This window comes from Quercus robur, chromosome 2 (genome assembly GCF_932294415.1).
Source record: "Quercus robur chromosome 2, dhQueRobu3.1, whole genome shotgun sequence".
Classification (NCBI taxonomy): domain Eukaryota; kingdom Viridiplantae; phylum Streptophyta; class Magnoliopsida; order Fagales; family Fagaceae; genus Quercus; species Quercus robur.
In genome coordinates, this window is record NC_065535.1 from 82,003,148 (window position 1) to 82,026,987 (window position 23,840).

A 23,840-nucleotide genomic window follows, 5' to 3' on the forward strand; every position below is an offset into this window, starting at 1 on the left:
TTTTTCTTTTTCTTTGAGAGAGATTTTCTTTTTCTTTTTCTTTTTCTTTTTAAGAAAAGAAATATACATTCTTCTATTATAAATATAGAATAGAATTTAAATTCAGTTCAATTAAAAAATATATAGCAGAATATTATAAGCTTATGTGCCACAATATTACGAGGTCAATTAAAAAAAATAATTCAATTATATATATAGATTATAGATTATAGATAATAATATTATGCATTTTTTCCTCAAAAAAAAAAAATTATGCATTTATATAATATTAACGGTCACTTTGATCATCGTTGGATTTTCACTAACACTTCTAACATCGAGTTGATACTTTGGATTTTTTAAAAAGCACCTACAGCTAAATTGAAAATGATATGAATTTAAGATTAAAATAAAACAAGAGAGGAAAAATGACCTTGATGATCAATTGCCACTCCTTGTTTCCATCCTTATTTATAGCTTCGAAAGCATACCCACTTCTTTTAGTCTTCTTGATGATCAATTGCCACTCCTTGTTATCAATTTTTATTTTCACTAATAGTATGCCTGTGTGATACACAAATTAACTAAACTTCATATGTAAAATATATTTTTTAAAAAGGTCATAAATATTGGTGAAACGAATAATAATAAAATAAATAACAAAATAAAAAATTACCATAAGTTATATGATAGGAGGTAATCATGTAAATTTTTTTTATTAAAGCTAAAAAAATTATGGAAGATGAATAGAATAATTTAAAATAAATAAAGAAACTTAGTTTCTTTTAAAGATTGAAATAGTAATTTTAAACTTATTAGAAGTACAGTAGTATCATTTAGAGTAGAATTAACTTGCCAAGAGCCTTGTAGTTGTAGGGTTTAGAAGAGAAAGAGTTTGACCTGCACGGTTAGCAGCATACGCAGAATATTGTAACTATATATCTCAAAAAATCAAATAAAAAAGAGTAAAATTAACTTAATAATTTTAATGTATTTATAGTTTGATGAGCATTCTTTATTATACGTGTGACATAAGAAGAAGAGAATATTCACTTATCACAGCCATGATTTCTAAGACACCAGTCTATGATTTTTATTAATGATAAGTTACTGAAATGAACATCTATACCGTGCTTATAAGTTTGAATTGAAAAGCAAAAGACAAGGAATGGATTTGTTCAGTTAGGCCCAGAGGTTGGTATGTTCTACACTACTACAGCCAAATATGTTTTCGTATACTTCAATTTTAGATGGTGATTGCCCCTAATATATAAATAAACGTTTGGTTAGTCAACTATTTTGAATTGGCTTGGTCATTCTGAAGACAGCAGAACTTCAATTTATTTTTAATTAAATGGTATGACGTAGAGTATGTTTGTCTATTTAGCACCAACTTATTTGACAAATATTCTTATATACAAAGTAAAATAAATAAATAATTTTTTTTAAAAGTCGTACATTTTGTACATTAAATTTTTTTTTTTTAAGTTAAATGCTAAATAAAAAAGGAAAATGTTAACCAATGTCTCCAAGGACATTGGTTTAGGAATTATTTTTAAAAACATTTTATTAGAAAAATAATAAAATAATAAATGTTATTGACAATTTTTTATATTTTTTATAAAAATAGTGTCAAAATTTACCAATAAAAAAAAAATATACAACTAGAAACGTTGGTGTGTCGCTAAAATCTATAGAAATAAATATAGATAGCCACCGTTCCATCTTAAGTTGCATACTAAGAGTGCGTTTGAATACAGTTTTTAACATTGTTTTTTTTACAGCTTTTTAAAAACTTTTTTTTTTCCTGAATTTTCTTAAATTTTCAAATATTTTCAAGGTACAAATATACTTTAGCATTCTTTCAACAAAAATGTTTAGCAAAAAGTTAGATAAACTGTTTCCAGTTAACTCAATTGGTAAAGTTTTTTTGTTCTCGAATAAGAGATCCAAAGTTTTATCATTGTTTACTAAAAAAATCAATTGGTTTCTTGATCTGATGATAAATCAGGAGCCAAAGCCATTAGACTTTATTTCTCTTTATAGCATGAAAAATGAAGAGTTCCCTTCTTTCTATATTTGATAAAATTATAGTAATTTTTATAACAAAATTTGCCAATTTTAGTGGAAGGGTAGTAGTATTAGTGGAGAAAATTGTTTGCTACCAAGGCTTTGTCAGCAACTGACTACAGCGGTGGAAGTAACCACTTTCACACACCGACACTCACGCGCATTCATTTAAATGGTCCGTTTTCTTTTTTCTTTTTTTTTTTTAATTTCATTTTTCTAGCCTTCAACGTTGATAGTTTTATCTTATATTCCCAACTAAGTCCATTATGGATGTTTCCTCAAAAAAAAAAAAAAAGTCCATTATTTGTCTTGACAGCTGTAATTAGCCAAATTATGTCCCAGACTTCCAGTTCTTGCAAAAAGGATAAAAATGAGAGACGAGATCTGAAATTTGTTTTGTTTTATTTTTTCTGCGTGTGGGTTTTTTTTTTTTTTTTTTTAATGAAAAAAGGGTAATTTGCACTTTCAATCGAAGAGAAATATCATAATGTTAAAAAGGGTAAGAGCAACATCATTTATTGTAACTCAAGTTGTTACAACTACAACTTGGCAACTTTTAGATGATTAATGAATATAGTTCTCAAACAACTTACTACTACATTTTATCTAAGTTTGTCTTTGGGATGTTTTTGAAGTTCTTAATCACAAGCATTCACTTAATAATCGGTAAACATTCATCATATGAATGCATTGGCCTCCTTTGGAATGAGTTGTAGAATGAAAATGCAATAGGTTTGTGAAAGATTTGAGCTTTGAAACAGAGTAACTTGCTTAGTAATGGTAGTTTTCAAAGCCTAAATTGTTGAACGGTGAGGAGTGAGCATAAACTTGCAAATATAACGTTTTGTGCACTAGAAAAATGTGTGAATTTATGAACTCTAATGTGCTTAATTAGTCACACTCAGGCATTAAGTATAAGTAGATTTTGGCTTTGTTGATTTTGTTTTTATTTTTGGATGGATTTGGCCTTTCTAATTGAATATTTGAATATGTCGATATTATGTGCTAGTTTCAAGTTTCAGCCATTGGTGCTTGGTCTCTTCCATCTCATACTATTCAATTTCAATGCACGATATCCGTGATCATTTGGTGTTTGCTTCTACCTCTCCAATTTAATATTCAATTACTCACATCGCAGACTTAGTCTTACTTTGAGGAAATCAATGTTGAAATCCTCACTTTTTTTCCACCATGTAAGCAAATGAAATCGTTGAAAATTAAGCCATATCTTGTGATTATTATAAAGGCGACAACAACATAGCTTTGGTTGTCACAGCTAGTTTTTGCCTTTGACTTGGTTTATAGCTTTATACCACAAATTAAGGTGGATTGAAATAAGTTGGAGTGGGTGATGAGTCCTTTTAGTTTTACGATAATGGTAAACGACTAGGTCAGATTATAATTTCTTTTACCAATAGGCATATCCATAGTCTAATTATATATATTTTACTGCAGCAGGCAAAAGTTAGAATGGACACTGAGGATAATTTAATAATTTAATCCATAAGAATGTTTAATACAATCTTTTTCAACTGTGAAACAGAATGACCTTGATATATATGTTGCTTTTCTAAGTTTGACAGAGCACTATATCTACAGATAAATTATATGTGAGAATAGCTACGAATCTAGAGAAGATTTCCTGTTCTCTGCAAAATTGGAAATCAAATCTAAAAAAAAAAAAAAAAAAGTTAAAACTAATGAATAAAATGTGAGGGGCAGGGGCCTCGTTACCTTTTAGCAAAGTTAAGGTCTTAAGGTCATAACTTCTTCTGCAACTTGCTAAAGTGGCAAGTTTTGATTGGATGAAAATTAATTTTACATGGATTTGTCACTGACGCCACTTTATTATGTACCAGTTACAACATGCCACCTTAATAGTTGTGAAAAAGTCATGAAATTTTTTTGTGTCACTAGATGTATTATTAAGAAAATAAGACAGAAATTAGGTGAACTTCTTGGTAGTTTCTTTTGATATGTATAGCAGATAACACTGCCTCAACAGGTCAACATTTGCTAGTTTGAAGATGAAAAATGGTTGTCACATTAAGTTTACATCTGAGTATTAGAAATATTGATTAAATCATTTGATTCTTATTTCTTAGTTCTTACCTTAAAAACAAACAACTACATGAATGTCATACCTGCCCTTCTCTAGCAAAATCCAAATTCTCTTCAGAGAAGAAACCTACAAGAAAGAAAACCATTTGCTTCCCATTTTGTCTATGAGATAACAATATGGAGCTTTGATGGAAGACAAGAAAGCAAATATCGTTGCTGTTACAACAGTGATCTCCCTCATCATTCTTATCATTGTTGCTCGTGTCCTTCTCAAACTTTCCAAGGCTTTCTTTCTCATTTGTGGAGCAGGTATAGCAGTGATCCTTGCTGTCTTTGCATACCTAGTAATCAGGAGACAATACAATCGAAGGAGACAGTTGTTGGAATCAAAACTGGTATCTGAAGGAAGAGAGCTTCGTATTGAGTACAGTTTTCTCAGGAAAGTTGCTGGAGTTCCAACAAAGTTTAGATACAAGGAGCTAGAGGAAGCAACAGACAATTTCCATTCATTGTTAGGCCAAGGAGCTTCTGCAACAGTTTTCAAAGGAATACTAAATGATGGGACTGCTGTTGCAGTGAAGAGGATTAATGGAGAGGAGCGCGGGGAGAAGGAGTTTAGATCAGAAGTTGCGGCCATTGCAAGTGTGCAACATGTAAATCTACTGCACCTTCTTGGCTATTGTTGTGTTCCTGGGGAACCTCGCTTCCTTGTTTATGAGTTTATACCAAATGGTTCATTGGATTGTTGGATTTTCCCCAGAAGGGGAAGGCACAACCGGCGTGGGGGGTGCTTGTCTTGGGACTTAAGGTATAGAGTTGCCATTGATGTTGCTAAAGCACTGTCTTACTTGCATCATGACTGCCGTTCAAGGGTCTTACACCTTGATGTCAAGCCAGAAAATATACTTCTTGATGAGAATTATAGAGCAATTGTTGGAGATTTTGGTCTCTCAAAGCTTATGGGAAAAGATGAGAGTAGAGTTGTCACAAATATCCGGGGGACTAAAGGTTACTTGGCCCCAGAGTGGCTATTGGAGCAAGGAATATCTGAGAAATGTGATATCTATAGCTATGGCATGGTTCTTCTAGAGATGATTGGAGGTCGGAGAAATATTTGCTTGGTAGAAAATGGTAAGGACAAGTCTGAAAGGAAATGGATATATTTCCCAAAAATTGTGAACGAAAAATTGGGGGAAGGGAAGCTTATGGAAGTTGTTGATCCAAGGCTAGTACATGGTGGAGGCATTGATGAGGGGGAGGTAAGAAGATTGGTTTATGTAGCCTTGTGGTGCATACAAGAGAGGGCTAGAATGAGGCCTAGCATGGCTCGTGTAGTTGAGATGCTTGAAGGTCGAGTGGCTGTGGATGCGCCCCCTGATTCCAAAATGATCGTTGTTGATTTATTGTCAATGGATCATGAAGAGCAGCCAGATGGCCGTGACAGGCCAAAGGTTGCTGCAATAGCACCAATCCTAGTAGATAGTAGTTGTCCTACCACATCTACATGCTCTTTTGCCATGTCAGTTCTATCTCCACGGTAAGCTCCAAGAACAGCAAAGCTTACTCCATCAGGAATCTTAACTTGATCGATTCAATTAAAAATTAAGGTATCATCTTTTACTTTGAAGTTCAATTTTTTTCCTTGGCAAATGCTTACACAGAGTATGAACATATTTCCCTAGTTTGTACACAATAAACTTAAATAGATTATCTGCATTAGTGTATCTTTCGTTCTCGTAGCAAATGTACTGACTCGAAATTGAGAATTGGAACTAATTAATCTGTTTCACATTTTTTATAGGATAATCTTTAAGAACATCATTACATTAGAAAACTAGTTTTGGGTTGGTATATGCAAGTAAATGAAGGCTGAGAGCCCCAAATGAGTTTTGAAAATTAGGCATTCGAGAACAACACTCACGTGCTTAACCATCACACTTGGGGGCACATTCTACCAAGTGACTTTGTAATTCTTGACAATATGAGCTTGATGTCTTTTAAATGAGTGGACCACCCATTGTAATTTGTAATACTAAATTTTCAATGATTCCAGGACTCTTTATTATTATTATTATTTTTGTGGGTTGATTTTCTGCACATATTACTTATCGGGTTCTCTCTTAGGAAGAGCTATTATCTGTAACCTTGAACTTGTCTCTTGACTGATGGTTTTAATATTTCTCATTTGGTGGCTTTAATATTCAACAAAAAGAATTGTATTTTAAATTTTTTTGAAGTCTTTGATTGGAGGACTTTGACTATTGAAAAAAACAAGTTCGAAGTAAATTTCAGTCTACTTGCGGAGATGGGACAATTTATAAAATTTCAGTCTACCATTCCAACCCACATTAAGATTATATACATATGTATAATATGGGGTTCTTTCCTTTTTATTTTCTCATCTACCAACCGGAGCATCATGGGACAGCAGGGAAAGAATGACTTATAGCCTTATAGGTAATCAGATTTTAGAACAGAGTTACTCATAAACCGAAGGCTGACCTTTAATAAAACTTTTTTGGTCCAAGTTGCACAAAGTTTTGACTTGGTTTGGAATTATGTATGGAATCTGCAACTGCATGCATAGATGCGTTTATCTGTCACTATTTGTTAATGCTTTCGGATTCCATGCTCTACCCACTTATTTTCAACACGGTTTCAAAAAAAAAAAATATATATATATATATATATTCTGACAAATTCCTCTTGTGATGTGTATTGTTGAACTTAAAGCAATTCTGCCAAAAAAAAAAAAATGAAAAAGAAAACTATATATATATATATATACACAAACATGCAATTATTGTTAATTTTCAAGTTGACCTTTATCTTTTTGCCGAGTGAGTGATGGATCAGAAGTGCAAAAGCCATATTTTTGCACACGTTCGACTTAGTACGCACCTACCTTCCTACACCATGTACCTCCTCCACAAACTACAGTAGAATTTGCAAAATAATACATTAATTTGAATATCAGTTATTTAAATTGGCACTACTTTTTTTATTAAAAAAAAAAACTAGATTCTCAAATTATTTCAAAACATTGCCAATTTAAATAATAATTATTAAAATAATATTATCTTACAAATTTTGCCCACAAACAAACAACATAGATTAATCATGAAAGAAAACCATGCCACAAAAAACTCAGGCCCTCGGGAATCAATGACACCTAATGTTTAGGTCAACCCAACCACTATCGATTGCTTTACTTTCATGGTGGTACCAACTTTGGCCAAATTTGCATCGACAGCCTTAACAGTGATATGCACTGGAAGTTCATTCAGTTGGAAACAAGTAATGTAACATCAATCCAGCCAGGCAGCCATACTAGCAATAATGAAAAGGGGTGAGAATGAAGGGATGGGACTTCAATTGTCAATTCAAACTGGAATTTAATGTTAATTAAATATAGAATAAAGAGAAACTCTACAAACTTCTCATATATTTCTATATTAAGTATGAATTTTGAAAATATAACTATTAAATTACATGTTCTTATTATATTCTTCATGCGTGTAAAATTTCAAGAAGATTAAAGATCAATTACTATCTCATCAAACAAATGTTAAAGTTTCAAATTTTTATGATCTAAAATTGTGTATAAAAAATAAGTTTATCGATCGAATAGTAAATAATATCCAATTTGAACGAAATTTAATATGCATGTTAAGAACATATAAAACATGAAATTTAACGGTTAGATTTTCAAAATTCACAGAAAAAGAAGAAGATATATGAGAAGTTTGAAAAGTTTCTCTCCAAATTAATTTGGAGAGAAACTTTGTTCAAAAAACAAAAAAATGAATCGCTAATTTTTTAAGATAATAGGTTGTGATTAGTGTATGACTTTGATATATACCTACTACTAATATTATTTCTTTAAAAAAAATTGTCAAAAGAGAGATGGTGGCATTAATGTGAGGGTCCACACGAGCCAAATACAATGATGATTTAAATCACTATTATTATTATTATTATTATTATTAATAAAAGATGAATTCAAGTTACACCTGGTGTAACTCTTATAAACTTACACATTTTTTACACCGTAGATTTCTAAGAGATTTAACGGTTAAAAAAATACCATTAACTACTATTGTTTTTCACCTTATTACCTAATTAATACTAGCATTCTCTCTCTCCTTATTTATTGCTTTTCACCAAATAATATTTTCTTCAACACAATCTAACAAAAAAAAAAAATTGAAAAATAATCTCATAATCATTGATTTCACAAAACTACCAATAACAAGAGTCATCATTCCCACCTACCATGGAAACATGGCAAAAGTTGTGGAAGGTCATCGTAGGTTTGTATACCCACCATGATGAGGTGGGCTTTAATTTTATTCAATGGCAAAACAGCTAAACTATTGCATTTCTGAAAGATCTTGAAGATTTTTATGATTTGCAGGTATCTTGGGTTTAAAAAAAGGCATAAATGCACTTTTAGTCCCTACATTTTGACTTTTTTCTATTTTAATCCCTACATTTTATTTTTATCACTTTTAGTCCCTAAACCAATTAACGCGAGTCATTTAAGTTCTTGAAGCACCATTCCGTCACCAAACTAACAGGGAAATTGACGGATCAATAAAATAATAATAAAAATTCACTATAGCACTAACACATTAGCATTTAAATTTAAAAAATTAATTTATAATAAAAAAACAAAAACAAAAAATCACATAAATTGAGATCTAAAAGTGCCTTGAACAAGAACAATAAGAACACAAATCTAGATTTAAGAACAAGAACATTTTCCTTTATTTTGAACCATTGAATAAAAATAAACAAGAAGATGAACCCAGATCACAGGAACATAAGAAGATGAACCCAGATCACAAGAACACGAACCTAGATCATAAGAACACAAGAAGATGAACCCAACAAAAATCAATTGTAAATGAAATAAAAAATGGGTGCTGTGTTCTTCCACAAAAATCAAAACCTAAACCATCAAACCCAATGACCACCACCATAATCCGCCACACTAACCCATATCCATCTCAGTGTCTTAACATGAGTCTCTCGTCACTGGCACTCGACTCGAACCCTATCAGGGTCCCACAAATCCCTTTCTTGGGTGCTTGCCACCACCACCTCAGACCCATTATTCTCCCTCGCCACCCAAACCTCATCGTTTGCTCCTTAGCCTCAACCTCTGCATCTCTGAGCGTAGCCGAATCGAGCACAACCCAAAGAACCAACCGGATCGAGTCTTTGAGTCAAGTATCAGGAGTGTTGGGCTGTCAGTGGGGAGACAAAGGCAAAGGCAAACTGGTCGACATCTTGGCCCATCACTTTGACATCGTTGCTCGTTGCCAGGTACACTTTTTCCCAGATCTACTCGCCGTTGGTCAATGAGGGAGAAACCGAACATCGCCAACCACATCTTAGCCTCTCTCTCTCTCTCTCTCTCTAAACCTAGATCATTCTCTCTCTCTATAAACCTAGATCATCTTTTATTCTCTCTTCTCTCCTTTCTAGTCAGCCCCCAAGCGATTCCCTCATCCACTGCAATTCTTAGAAGTTGGTTGAAGTTGTTGATAAAATGATAGTCGTCGATTTTGGTCCTAGATCTCTCTCTCTCTCTAAACCCATATCGTTCTTGTGATCTGGTTCATGTTCTTGTCAATTCATGTGATTTTTTGTTGGAGTTTGGCACTATGACTGAGTTTGGCACTGTGTCTGAGTTTAGTGTTTATTGATGATTTTGTGCTTGGTTGACAAGAAAATTTAAGAAAAATTGAGAAAGTTACTACAAGTTTTTTTTCTTAATCTTCAAATCATAATTCATGTGATTTTTTGTTTTTAATTTTTTTATTTAGTTAAAATTAATAAATTAATTTTTTAAATTTATATGCTAATGTGGCAGACTAGCAGTGCTATAGTGAATTTTTATTATTATTTTATTGATCCATTAGTTTCCCCATTAGTTTGGTGACAGAATGATGTTTCAAGGACTTAAATGTCCCACGTTAATTGGTTTAGGGACTAAAAGTGGTAAAAATAAAATGTAGGGACTAAAATGGAAAAAAGTCAAAATGTAGGGACTAAAAGTGCATTTACGCCTTAAAAAAACCATCCTACTAGATCGCAAAAGTCTTGTACTGTTACTAGATATGCATCACAATAGAACACTTTCATGGAATGAGTTTGTAGTTGCTGTTGCATTGGTTCATGAGAAAAGAATGGGATAGCTAACTCATCGTAGGGTTATTGTGGATAAGCCAAAGGAGGAAGATTATTTCTATGCAAACTCACAGGAGTGCCTTTGTAAGGGAACAAATTGTGACTTGCTAGGGCATGGGAACTCAAGAAAAACAAAGTGACTACAAGCGAACAACTCTACATCATCGTTGATAATGTTCCATTGAATTTTTCTATGGTAATTTGGTGGACAAGATTTGGTCTCAATCGTTATTAATTTTTTTGTTTATATATTTATTGGTTCTTCTTCTAGTTGATGTTTTTAGTGGTTTTGATATATATATATATATATATATTTTTTTTGATAGTCAACTTGTGCATAATTTCATTAACTTGGGCAACTACCCAAACATCTTACATCAAATTCAATTTGAGTCTCAATAACTGGGGGAGTATCCTCCACCCATATTACACTCTCAGATATAAGTTTGGCATTTCTTGCCATCAAATGTGCTGTTTGGTTACAATTTCTTCGAACATGGGTCACTTTCCATGCAGAGAAGTTTAAGGACCATTGTCTTGCTCCTGCAATAATGTTTTGAATTGAGCTTGGAGGAGATGTATGGCCTGCAAGGGCTGACATAACCTTCTGAGCATCTCCTTCAATGATGATGTGTCTGAGTCCAAGATCCTTTGCTAGCATGACTCCTTCTTCCACAGCCTTTGCTTCTACTTCCAGCGCGCCCAAGGGCAGTTCTAACTTTTTGCTCATGGCCCCCATTATCTGACCCTTATCATTCCTGATCACAACTCCAACACCACAACTATTGATCTCCTTGACTACTGCTTTGTCGACATTAACCTTGTACCAACCGAACAAAGGGGGGTCCAGTAAGGTCTCCTAGATTTGGATTCCTGGCTCGTAGTGGTGTTTAAATTATGGAATTCCTCAACAAGATTTTCTGCCTCCCCTGCTATTGCCTTTGTTGGTTTACCCCTACCTTCATACTTGATTGAGGTCCTGTTTTTCCAAAGGCACCAAGCCGTGGTAGCAAAGATTTCCCAATCCACCTCACTTCGAATATCCCTCAACCTCCAAACCACATCAATAAAGTCACGCTGGGGGTTCTGAAACTTTGGGAGGTTGAGCCTAGTTTCCTTCCAAACATCAACCGCAAACATGCAATCCCAAAGAATGTGACCCGAAGATTCAAATTTACCTCAAAACGCACATTTATCCTCTGTGGCCACTTTTTTGAGTTTGAGGTTGTAATTTGTTGGGAGGATACTTTTACATGCCCTCCACATAAATTTTTTTACTCTATTTTGACACTGCATGCCCCAAATGGACCTCCACAGCTCTCTCATCTTTTTTCTGTTTGATGCACTTCCCTTGTCAGCTTTATGATTGCCTTCTAGCAGCCATTTACAAGCTACATGATAAGCACTTCTTACCGTGAAGTTTCCATTCTGAGTCCAAGCCCATACTTGCGTGTCATCCGGGAGGCAGGGGCTGATTGGAATGCTTAGTATTGTCTCCACGTCATGAGCGATGAAAATTTCCTTCATCGTGGTGATATCCCAACCACCTGTTTCGGAGTTTATTGTTAGAAATTTGCCCATTATGAATTGTTCAGAGATTCTAAATGTTTTTTTTTTTTTTTTTTAAGAAGGCAGAGATTCTAAATGTTGGATAGAGTTGGGATTATTTTTCAATTTTTTTTTGTAAGATTGTGTTGAAGAAAATATTATATGGTGGAAAGCATTAAATAAGGAGAGAGAGAAAGAGAGAGAGAATGCTAGTATTAATTAGGTATTAAAGTGGAAAATAATAGCATTTAATGATGTTTTTTTAACTGTTAGATCTCTTAAAAAACTATGGTGTAAAAAAAGTATAAGTTTATAAGAGTTACACCAGATGTAACTTGAACCCATCTCTCTCTCTCTCTCTCTCTCTCTCTCTCTCTCTCTCTCTCTCTCTCTCTCTCTCTCTCTCTCTCTCTCTCTATATATATATATATATATATATATATCAATATTAGTATACATGGTGGAAAAAAAGTTGTCAACTTTTGTTGTAATTTATTGTTGTTTAAAACATGGAAAATGATGAGTTCTAGTAATTTTAATTGGTAAAATTTCTGATGGTTGAATAAGAGATTTAGAATTTAATCCTCACTTTCGCTAAAAATCAATTGGTGTAAAAAAAGTATAAGTTTATAAGAGTTACACCAGATGTAACTTGAACCCATCTCTCTCTCTCTATTAGTATACATGGTGGAAAAAAAGTTGTCAACTTTTGTTGTGATTTATTGTTGTTTAAAACAAGGAAAATGGTGAGTTCTAGTTATTTTAATTGGTAAAATTTATGATGGTTGAATAAGAGATTTAGAATTTAATCCTCGCCTTCACTAAAAATTAATTGGTGTCTTGATTTGATAATACAAAACACAATTATTAGAAAGTAACACCATAAGTTGAAATTTTATTAAAAAAAATTATGGACAAGAACAATTCTTTTATTTTTGGGTGGACTAAAAATGAACAAGGACAATCTAGTTATGGATATTATAAACTCGTTAACTAAATTTGTAACATGATGATCTTTCATCTACTCAAGGATGTGATTAGTGATCTACAAAAGCTTCCAAAAAAAAAAAAAAAAGTGATCTACAAGATCGATACAGGATAAGGACCTAATCCTCTAAAAATTACCATCTATGGTTTGCTTTGGCTAATGATTCAAAAATTTCACTCAACCCCTTTAAATCACCTGAAAATAATTCTTTAATTCTAGTCTCTATCTTTTCGTTTTCAAATTAATTTTCACTTATTATTGAATGCCAATTTTTGGGACCTAGGAACATAAATTTGCTAATTTTAATGTTTCATTTGTTTCAAGTAAAATTTTTTACAAAAGACATTTTTAGTAAAATATCTTCAGGTATTTAATGTGGAAAAATTATTGAATACTCCGGGAATACCATAAATGCGTATTCCTCCCTCTCACATGAATTGTGAGTTTTACCATAAATTTAATTAGTAGGATCCACAGTTATGTGAGAGGAGAGGATACACATTTATGGTACTCTGAGAGTACTCAATAATTACCCCTTAATGTGACATGTAAATTTTTTTTAAGCACAAACCAACACATTGGTGGCTTAGCTAATAGAGTTGTCAATTTGACCTGCCACCTATTATCGACAGTCAATGCCAGTAGTCGGTCCATCAACTCCGACCACCAGACCATTAGCACCAATGATCGAATCACCAATTCCGGCCCTAAGGCATCAACATTGGTGTTCGGTGATCGGATTGCCAACACTGATTGCCAGACAGGTAGCCTAACTCATCAGACTGACAACCTAGCCATCAGATAAAGGGAGAGCCATTGTGTGTTTTTGTAAAATGTCTTACCAAATTTTTAAAGGTAAAACGTTTTACAAAGAATTATATGGTCAATGAAAAATATTTTTAGGTTTGACCAATTTTTACAATGAAACAACACACAGTAAAATGTTGGAAATGTTTTTCACAAAACATTTTCCCAAAATGAATAGAGTGTAAACGTCAGCTCTCGCATCAAGTGAATAATCGATGAACCATTTTACCTATTCAATTTAGTAAATTTGGCCAAAGGTCTGATAACATTTTTTTTTAAGAATAAAAAACCTTTTAACTTAGTGGCATTGTCTTCTCTTATTTAGTCATTTACAAGGAAAGCCATGATTCAAATCCCCTTTTCCATCGTTGTAACTATCAAATTATCCATAAAAAAAAAAAAAAAAAAAAATCAATAAATTTGCAACCAATTTAATTTCTTTGCCAATTGGCCCACTAGCAATAAGAACATATATAGTTGCCCATGGAGCATAGTTTTCCAATTAGATTAAGCTAAGAACCTACCTAAGGTTTCAATGAATGACATTTTATGCAATAGTTGCTTTAACAAATTATGGAGCGTGAGACTAAAGCCATAGAAGAACAACGAGAAATTGAATTGGAAAGCTGTAAGGAATATCTGCCTCGTGAATCTTGCAAATTGATCTTAGCACTATACCTACAAGTTCTACCTAATAAAGAGTGTCTGTCATTCAGTTTTGCTGAAAAAGAAGATGAAATTATTCATTCCTATGGAAAGAGCCCCCCTCTCACAATTGGAATGGGATTCACCATGAGTCCCATACAGGAGTTTACACCTATTGTGGGGGGGGGGGGGGGGTTCCCTCCTGTTAGAGATATATATTAGACATATATTAGCCTAATGTAATAGGCCCAAGCCCAGTCCTACTTGTACTAGTAGTCTAGGGTTTAGTCGTCTATATATACTCATGTTAGGGTTCATTGTAACACAGGTTATTGTACTATACTCTTATACACAATTAAGATGTAGCCCTTAAGGGATTCCTTCATGGATGTAGGCTGACAAGGCTGAACCACGTAACCCTCGTGTTCTCGATGTTCCTATTCTATGCTTCTTTTTCTGCATTCATTCTAGCATATACAACATGGTATAACACTTCACGTTGCTAATATTAATAATATTTATTTTAACATGGTATCAAAGCCAAACTTCAATCTTGGCATCAAACAAACATCTCTAGCAAGCAAAGAAGATTCTCACGTGCACACCATCATCAGAAGTCACACACGCTTGTCTGTTGCATTTAGACTCCACGGCATCTCGCAACCGCCATGGCTCACTGCTGTGTCTAGATCCTCAAGTCCAAGCAATCTGTGCCTCTCCCTATCAGATCTGTGCATATCAAGCCTTCGCCTGATGAAACCAACAAGACATAAGTGCTCTACGGCATATCGTGAACAAAACCCAGGAATCCGACCTCCAACGGCAGCCGCACGCGCCACCACGCACGACCAATGGCTCCAGGAACTCTCACACGCGCCGCGGAAGGTTCTCGACTCACAGCTTGGATCTCAAACACATGCGCTGCCAAGACGACCTTGTCGTCCCCCGATTTACCTGGCCTGAGAATCTGGTGATCGTACGAACTCACACGCGCCGCCCGGGTATCTGTCTCGCCACCATGCGTCTGTAACGCCTTCACGCGCCGAAGAACTGTTGCTGATGTCATCTGACGTCACCGGATGACGTCACTGATCCACGTCAGCATGCCACACATGCTCTAGTCCACGTCATTAGACACGTCAGCAGTGTCGCCTCGTCAGCACCACGTCACCTAGCTGACTGTTGACCCGGCCGACCCGACTCGGACCACCCAGATCTGACCCGTGAGCACTGATTGTTGACTTTGACCTTGGACCAGTTGACTTTGACTTTTTGCGTTGACCCTTGACCAAAAATCAAAATTTCCGACAGGGCCTATTTTGCTCAGTTTTTTGCGTAGATTCCAATTTCGACCTCTGTTTCTTCATTTGAAGCTCTAAAATTGGTCAATTGGCACATTCTTCATTGTGGTTTCTTCAAAGGCATTCTTCAAGGTATCTCCAAGTGACCTTCTCATATTTATCCAACCTCAAGCCTTCATCGAGTTTCCGCCTTGAGTTTGAGGGAGGGTGTTAGAGATATATATTAGACATATATTAGCCCAATGTAATAGGCCCAAGCCCAGTCCTACTTGTACTAGTAGTCTAGGATTTAGTCGCCTATATATACTCATGTTAGGGTTCATTGTAACACAGGTTATTGTACTACACTCTTATACACAATAAAGATGTAGCCCTTAAGGGATTCATCCGTGGATGTAGACCGACAAGGCTGAACCACGTAACCCTCGTGTTCTTGATGTTCCTATTCTATGCTTCTTTTTCCGCATCTACTCTAGCATACACAACATGGTATAACACTTCACGTTGCTAATATTAATAATATTTATTTTAACACCTCCTATAGGAGAGTAATTTATTCGGAGTGTCATTGCGAACCCAGAGGGGAAGTAGATTTCACAAAGATTTGTATTAGTGTATGAGTAAATTAACATCAGCTAGTTATTCTAACCTTTTTGTTATACGCTTTCCAAAGAACTCCACCTCCCACACAGATTTTTTTTTTCCTTTATTTTATTTTATTTTGTTCTTTGCGGATCTTCCTCCACAGCATTTTTGAGAAAAAGCATATATTTGGAGAGGTTTGACTCCAAAGTGTCTCTACTAATAAAAATTCGTTTGATTTGGTTATATTTAAGAACACAGTTTCTCTCCATGTAATTTACCGGTTAGATTTTCAAAATTCATACTCAATAAACTTTGTTCTTGTTTTTTGGGTTTGGAGTCCAATTATGGGTATAAACATTATTAACTTATTAACCTTTTATTTTTTTTCTTTGCAGAGCATGGTTTTGAAATTTGAATTGGGCTTAATGCATAGCTCAATTACTCTTATGCGCTAGACTTACAAGTTCTTTTTAAATACTCTTGAAATATGATAAATGGTACTTCTATTTATTAAATTAATGAACCATAAATGTGAAAAAAATATGCACCATTCCACTTTACTAGGAAAACTTGTCACGTCTATTGAGTCCAGTGCAAAATTCAGTGAACACTGAACTCTTAATCAAATTTTGAATAGTCATCTCAAAAAAAAAAAAAAAAAATTGGATAGGTTCATTCATCCAAAAAAAAACAGGTGTTTTAAAAATGTAAGAAGGGTATGATAGTCGTAACTTCTCGGAGAGGGGTTGGGTGGGGGACCCCCTTCCTTGCTACTAACTTCTCGCAACCAGAACCCGTTGTGTCTGAACCACTGAGACTGAAATTCTGTATCCTCAAACTTATTTTCAACACGTGGCACACGATAATTGCATAGATCTAACGCGTCAAAAATCAACGGTCTATAATTATGATAAGAGTAAAAGTCATTCACACATGGTTTGAGTTTGAAACATGGTAGAAATCCTCGAAAACAATCCGTACAGGGCAGTGACCGTGACCAAAGCACGAAAACGACAAAACACAAACAAAATATGATATCAGAAAATAGAGAAAGTTGAGAGAACACAGAAACACACGCTCAGACACAGAGAGAGAGAGAGTGAGGTCCTCGTGGTACCTCGGAATCTTCACAGCGATTGAGGTTGGTGTTATTTTGCTACAACCCTAGAAACCCATTTTCAATTTCTTCTTAATTCTTCAAATTTGTTTCCATTTCCGCCTTGTGATTCCATGTTTCCAATCATAAAGCTTCAATCTTGGAATTCAAAGAGTTGAATTATTGGGTTTTTATTATCTCTTTATATTTTGAGGATTTCTTTTTTACTATTGATATCTGGGTTTTGGTGGGGGTGTTAAGCCATGATATTAAGCGAGTTTGAGCTAGAAATTTTATATAAATTAATGGGATTTGTTTTAATATGGAATTGAAGTTGTCAAATTGAATGGTAATCTCAAAGGGTCCAGGTGATCTCTCAGGCAATGGTCTTGGCATTTGGTTCAAGCGGCTACGTAGAAGTCTTTCAATCGTAATTTGACTTATGTTATGTGGGTTTCATTTAGCATTTGGGGAAACTGTAATCCCCTATTGATGTCATTGCTGCTGCGTGTCTTCTACTTTTCTTTGATTGTGAATTTTCCAATTCTTGAAAATGATGCGGGACGTGCATTTTTGTGTCTGTTGAATAGTCTCTGAATAGATTTTTTTTTTTTTTTTTTTTTTTTTTTTTTGAGTGTTAAGTGAGATACCGGTTAGTAAGCATTTTGGAAATGTTTTTCCTTGCTTTCTCAAGCTATCATCAAGGAAAATTTTTCCTTTTGATACTGCATTCTTACTTTCAAAATGCTAATTAAATGGTCGGTCCCTATATCATTAGTATCACATTTAGCAATGGAAAATATTTATATATTTTCCGTAAATTGGCGTTCTTTAGCCCATTTTCATTGATTTAGTATATACTCTATGAAATATTGTTTAATAACATAATTTTACAATCTAAATATAATTAAAGGAAGAAAGAGAGTGAGCCCTCTTTCTGTTAGCCAAAGCTAAGGATTTTTTGAGAAACCTAGGGCTAGTGACTTCTTTTTCATTCAAGTTTGTTTCATTGTTTGTTCTGGATATAATTTATGTTGGGTTTTTATTCCTTGATTCATGTGTGTTTATGTGCTGATAAGCCAAATGGTTTTTAAACTGCCTTCTATTTTAAATGAACATGACAATTTTCATTAAAAAACTTTATCCTTTTCTCTGCACTTGGAAGGAAACCTCAATGATGAATGTACATTTGGGTTTCCATCAGCTTGGGTTGTTCTTTGTAAAGAACACTATATTAGTCTACTCTAATGAAAAGCTTACATTTTTCTTTTGCAGGATCTGTGTTCTTCGAAACTGCTATTCCCAGTTTGGTTGGTGCAATTTTCTGGGGGGCTAATATGAGCTTTACTGGCCCTTCATTGAGTTCTGGTGGGTTATTTCCCTTGCTCTCTTCTGCTTTAGTATGATAAAGATAATGTCAATAGTTGGTCTCTTTTGTTACACTCATAAATGCTCTTTTAGTTGTCTTACTGAACATAAATGGGTTTTCTTTGTTGTGTTTAGGAGTGCTATTAAACTTAGAAATGGATTTCTTTCTCTCTCTCTCCTTTTTTTTTTTTTTCTCTAAATGTTTCTTGTTCATATTGTTCATCATTTTTCATTTTATTGTGATCCTACTTCAGGTGGTAGAACAGCTAGAAGAGCATTTGAGTTTGGAAGGACCTATGTGGTCAGGCCCAAAGGTAAACACCAAGCCACTGTAGTTTGGCTACATGGCCTTGGTGATAATGGCTCAAGGTAATACCATATTTCCCATTGCTTTGGCTAGTTGTTCCTTGTATTGGTATGTAGGTGGTTTTCCATGTTTTTAGCTCTTCTTGTAATTGCTTCTAGTTTCTTCCTGGTTGGTCAGAAAAAAGAAGAGAGATTGTTAAATTTTGTAATTTTCTTTCCCGTTGTTTGCATTTGTACTTCTCTAGAGAGTAGTTATAATTCAATTTTATTTTGGTTAACTTTAAACTTTGAATTGTCAAAAAAAAAAAAGAAGAAGTGTTTTGTGTATGATTATGGTTTTATATAACAATTTCTAATCCTAATTTTTCTTATCTTCTCAAAAACCAAATAAAAGAAAAAAGATCTTTAACAATAATGCTGACCTGGTTTTTTTTTTTTTTTTTTTTTTTGATGATCTGTACAAATCAAATGGGGGTGTTAAATGCTTGCTTATAGTTTTGGCATACATGGATCAGTTTTAGCTTCGGGTACAAATTTAGGAATGTGACTAAATTTTTGTACATTTTGTTTATTCCCTTAAGAGATCAGGTTCTAGAACTTCCATTTCCTCCTGGAAATTTGTTTTGCTTGATCAGATGACTGTTTTGTTAGTAAGGGAAAGAAAACCATGGATCAAAGGACTTCTGTACATTAATAGCAACCTCAGCAGTATTTGCAATACCCATTTCTAATTTCAGTAGATTTCACTCTTACAGTTTTATACTGTAATGAAAGGTTTCTATTTCACTTGGAAACTGTATGAGCCCATTGTATTTCCATCGTGTTTTTATTATAGGTTTTACATGGGTCAAGTTATTTTTCTCAACACTTGTTTAAGATGCGGGCATTTTTTTGGATTTTGAAATTTTGAATACATTTTACTGAAAGTACCAAGATTGAAATTTCCATTTCTGGTGTTATTTTTTTTCCTTTTTGTGACTGGGGATTTAAATTTTAATCATATCAAGCTTCTAATTTAGGCACATATGAAGCAGGACGGAATTCTAGCTGTCCCCTTTTTCCTCCCCCATACCTCCAAAGAGCCAAGGGAGGAAAAGAATGAAGAAAATAGTTTTAAAATTTTCAACTCTTTTCTTACTATACAACAGTGGTCTAATTTTCATATATGATTTTGTTTTGTTTGGCAGTTGGTCCCAGCTATTGGAGACCCTTCCTCTTCCAAATGTAAGGATGTGTAAATTTATATATCAAGGAATGCTTGCAACATTTTGGACTAACATTCCAGTGATTGGAAGCTAATTTTGTTTTGTTAGACTTTCATGTAACATTTTGGTTATGATGTGCAGATCAAATGGATATGTCCAACTGCTCCTACCCAGCCAATTTCAGTGTTTGGTGGTTTTCCTTCCACTGCTTGTAAGTTTTCTTGCTTTGAGAAACCTGATTTTATTTGTTTCATTTTGATGTCTTTATTCTGTTTTCTGCAATATCTAGACTGTAGAGGTTGTACAATGGATGTATTATGTAATAAATAGAAGGAAAAAATGCAGTGGTGAAATTTGTCGTGAAGGAAGGAGATGAAAGTTCTCCTTGCTTGGAACCTAAAGTTTTTTTTTTTTTTTTTTCCATGAAAGTCTTGCTGTTAGCTAAGTTTTGCTGCTTGTAATACTTTTCTGAAAAGCTATTATGATGTAAATCAGGGTTTGATGTGGGAGACCTTTCAGAAGATGCTCCTGATGACTTAGAGGGTTTGGATGCTTCAGCAGCCCATGTTGCAAATTTGTTGTCAACAGAGCCTGATGACAGTAAGTTTCCTCTTGCTGCTTTGTAGTATGTAATAGCTAGTAACACTGTAATTTTGGCAATACCTTTTCAGGTTTAAAGGCTTTCATGAATGTTACAATGGTGATGAAACTTAACTCTTCTTTGATTTCTGCAAGTGTTGAAAGTTAGAAACTTTCCTATATATGTTCTCTTGATGATCACATGGAGCATGATAGCTTAAATATTGCTGGTCTTGGCAGAACTTGTAAACAGTTGTAGATAATTATCCTTTATCAGCCTTTCCAGGAGCTGATCAGAAAGGGTTCTTATTGTCTAGAGTGAAGTCTTTCCTAAAAAAATATTGAGTCAATTTATTTTATTTTTTATTTTTCACTTTGTCTTCATTTATACCTTTTGTCTACACTGATTAGCATTGAATTGATTACCTTGTCTAAAATTGTTTAGTATGCTTTCAGGTTTATGTCTATATTTTGAGTCACATTGCACTTTGTTCAAACCTACAATTCTAGCAAGTTCTTTTTGTGTACACTATATACATGTAAGCATTGCCTATTATGAGTTTATCATGTTTTGAATTGACACAATACACTAGTGGTGCTTTTGGATGGCAGGATTTGGGCATGTGGATTTGGATTTAGGTGATTAAAATCCAAATACTTTGTTTTGATGGTTTAAAAATGGTCAAGGATTTGGTGGATTTTAAACTTTGAAATCCTCGGATTTAAAATAACTTCTAAACCAATGGAATTTTAGAAATCCTTAAGGTTGCATTTGGATAATTGAATTTGGATTTGGATTTAGATTTGAATTTAAATTGATGGATTTGAAATGCCTTAATTCCAAATCCATAAATATTTAAGTATGTCATAAGGATTTCTAAAATTCTATTGGTTAAGAATTTGTTTCAATTCAAGGATTTTAAGGTTTAAAATCCTTGGCGGATTTGTCAAAATCCAAATTCTTGACCCTTTGCAAACTATCCAAACAAGTTATTTGGACTTTAATCACCCAAATCCTATCATCCAAACACACCAAAAAGACATATAGATTTTATAATTTTTAAATCATCTTATGTATAAAACGCATCAAAACAAAGAATTTTAAAATTTATGGATTTGGAATCAAGGCATTTCAAATGAATTAAAATTCCAAATTCAAGTATCAACCGCAACCTAAGAGTTTACAGGGAAATCTTATGGATATGAAATTCTTTACTTGTTGAAAACAAAGAACTCATGGATATTAAATTATTTCATTGTGCTTTACATGTAAGCCAGAAAGAGTACATATGATTCCTCAGATCTGAAATAAATTTATGAGATTGCTTGGTGTTATATCATGTTAATTAAAATGACACTATTTCAGTTTTCTTCTGTCATTCACAGTGATGACTTTGCTTTATGCTGCAAATTTTCTGACTAATTTATACTTTCTAATTTTATGAGTAACAGGGTGTATTAATTACAACCCATTTGATGCCCTAATGCCACATTGGATTTATAATTTTGTTTCATGATTTTGATAGTTGTGTAATTTTAACAGTAAAACTTGGTGTTGGAGGCTTCAGCATGGGTGCTGCTACTGCACTATACTCTGCAACCTGCTTTACTCTAGGGAAATATGGGAACAACAATCCATACCCGGCCAAATTAAGTGCAGTTGTTGGGCTAAGTGGCTGGCTTCCTTGTTCAAAGTTTGGATCCATATAATCTACCCTACTCAACTCAACTTTATATAGTTTCATTTCGCAATTAAGTTGATACTTATAGTTGACAGTTATATTCTTTCCAGGACCTTGCCTCAAAAGATAGGAGAGGTAACTGAAGCTGCAACGCGCGCTGCATCCTTGCCCATTTTGCTTTGTCATGGCAAAGGTATTAAAATTTGTCATTTGCAAATATTGTGGGTTTATTCGTCTTTTTGGATTATTTAATTGACATTGAGCTGAAACCATATGCATCTACCTCTAAGCACAGGTGCCACTGTGGTACACCCATGATATTAGAAATATGCACTGGATTGAAATGGTTGTCTAAACTCAGCCAATTAATTCTTCATCCAGGCTTACCTGCTGTACAACTGAGATCAAGCTAGGTTCAAAATTTAGTAGCCAGAAGATTCATGCCTGAGCAGTTTTTTACTTGATTAGCCTTAGGGGACTAAACATGCAAGGTTAAGCCAAATGGCTTCTACATACTCGTGTTCTTGTAAATACTTTCTAAAAACTATCCTCTGATTGTGAAACATGCCCAATCATTGGCGTGAAGAAGTTGTTTAGAAGAAAGTATACTCTAGGATGAGTTGGCTTTTAATTTTTATGAACAGTCCTTGTTTCCCGAGAATATGAGATATAATTAAATTTTATATTATCAATCTGCCTGGTTGTCGTCAGAAATTTGTGGAGAGTGTTAATCATCAATGCCATAGACGTCACACTGGTGGTGCTTAGCTGTAGTTCTGACCATTGCATTGTTGCAGGATTTTCTGTAATCTAAGCCTAGCATTGGAGCTATTAGTGATATAGCCCTAGGTAATTGTGAATGATAAAGGTTTGATTTTTTTACAGTGGATGATGTCGTTCAATATAAATTTGGTGAAAAATCCTCAGTGTCCTTGGGCTCAAGTGGATTTAGCGATGTGACATTCAAAAGCTATAATGGGTATGTTGAGAAAGATTCCCAGCAAAAGTATTTGTTAATTTTGATAAATCAAGAGAGCAATAATAAAAGGGTTTTGTTTGAATATGCAGACTTGGTCACTACACAATCCCTGATGAGATGGATGAAGTGTGTGCTTGGCTAACTTCAAAATTGGGGCTTGAGGGGAGCTCTTCATAAGATGATGTAATTTGTAGATCTTGAGCTACAGCAAGTGAGCAACAAGAAGAAATGGAGGAAAAATTTGTCCACGGTTCTAAGCAGCAGGCATGCATAGCTAAAAGTGGTTTGGGGTGTGATATACACGTTTCATTTGTCATTGGTCTTTGTATACCCTGTTCTCTTGTATTTGATGTTATTTTGACCTGTTGGCTCCTAGATAAAACATATTTGTGAATTATAATGATATTTATTTGGATCATTAAGAAGCTGTTGTTTGGAATTTA

The 23,840-nt window shown here is 34.1% G+C and overlaps 2 protein-coding genes across 2 annotated transcripts; both read left to right on the forward strand.

Annotated features, from left to right (window-relative positions):
- Positions 1 to 4,051: 4,051 nt before the first annotated feature.
- LOC126715332 (probable receptor-like protein kinase At5g20050) lies at positions 4,052 to 5,906 on the forward strand. The gene has a single exon (XM_050415891.1). It carries the CDS (start codon positions 4,299 to 4,301, stop codon positions 5,649 to 5,651), a length of 1,353 nt encoding a protein of 450 aa, XP_050271848.1. The 5' UTR covers positions 4,052 to 4,298; the 3' UTR covers positions 5,652 to 5,906.
- Positions 5,907 to 17,156: 11,250 nt separating this feature from the next.
- Positions 17,157 to 23,840, forward strand: LOC126715333 (uncharacterized). Its single transcript, XM_050415892.1, has 10 exons — positions 17,157 to 17,323; positions 18,554 to 18,646; positions 18,901 to 19,015; positions 20,140 to 20,176; positions 20,299 to 20,368; positions 20,653 to 20,757; positions 22,280 to 22,430; positions 22,529 to 22,611; positions 23,304 to 23,397; positions 23,487 to 23,840. Exons 2-10 carry the CDS (start codon positions 18,616 to 18,618, stop codon positions 23,572 to 23,574), a joined length of 774 nt encoding a protein of 257 aa, XP_050271849.1. The 5' UTR covers positions 17,157 to 17,323; positions 18,554 to 18,615; the 3' UTR covers positions 23,575 to 23,840.

Excerpts from the sequence above, each read along its gene's own strand:
- LOC126715332 (XM_050415891.1), top strand. The coding sequence starts at position 4,299 with ATGGAAGACAAGAAAGCAAATATCGTTGCTGTTACAACAGTGATCTCC.
- LOC126715333 (XM_050415892.1), top strand. The coding sequence starts at position 18,616 with ATGAGCTTTACTGGCCCTTCATTGAGTTCTG. Across the intron at positions 19,016-20,139 it reads CTTGGTGATAATGGCTCAAG|TTGGTCCCAGCTATTGGAGA; the intron begins GTAATACCATAT and ends TTTGTTTGGCAG. Across the intron at positions 20,369-20,652 it reads TGGTTTTCCTTCCACTGCTT|GGTTTGATGTGGGAGACCTT; the intron begins GTAAGTTTTCTT and ends GATGTAAATCAG.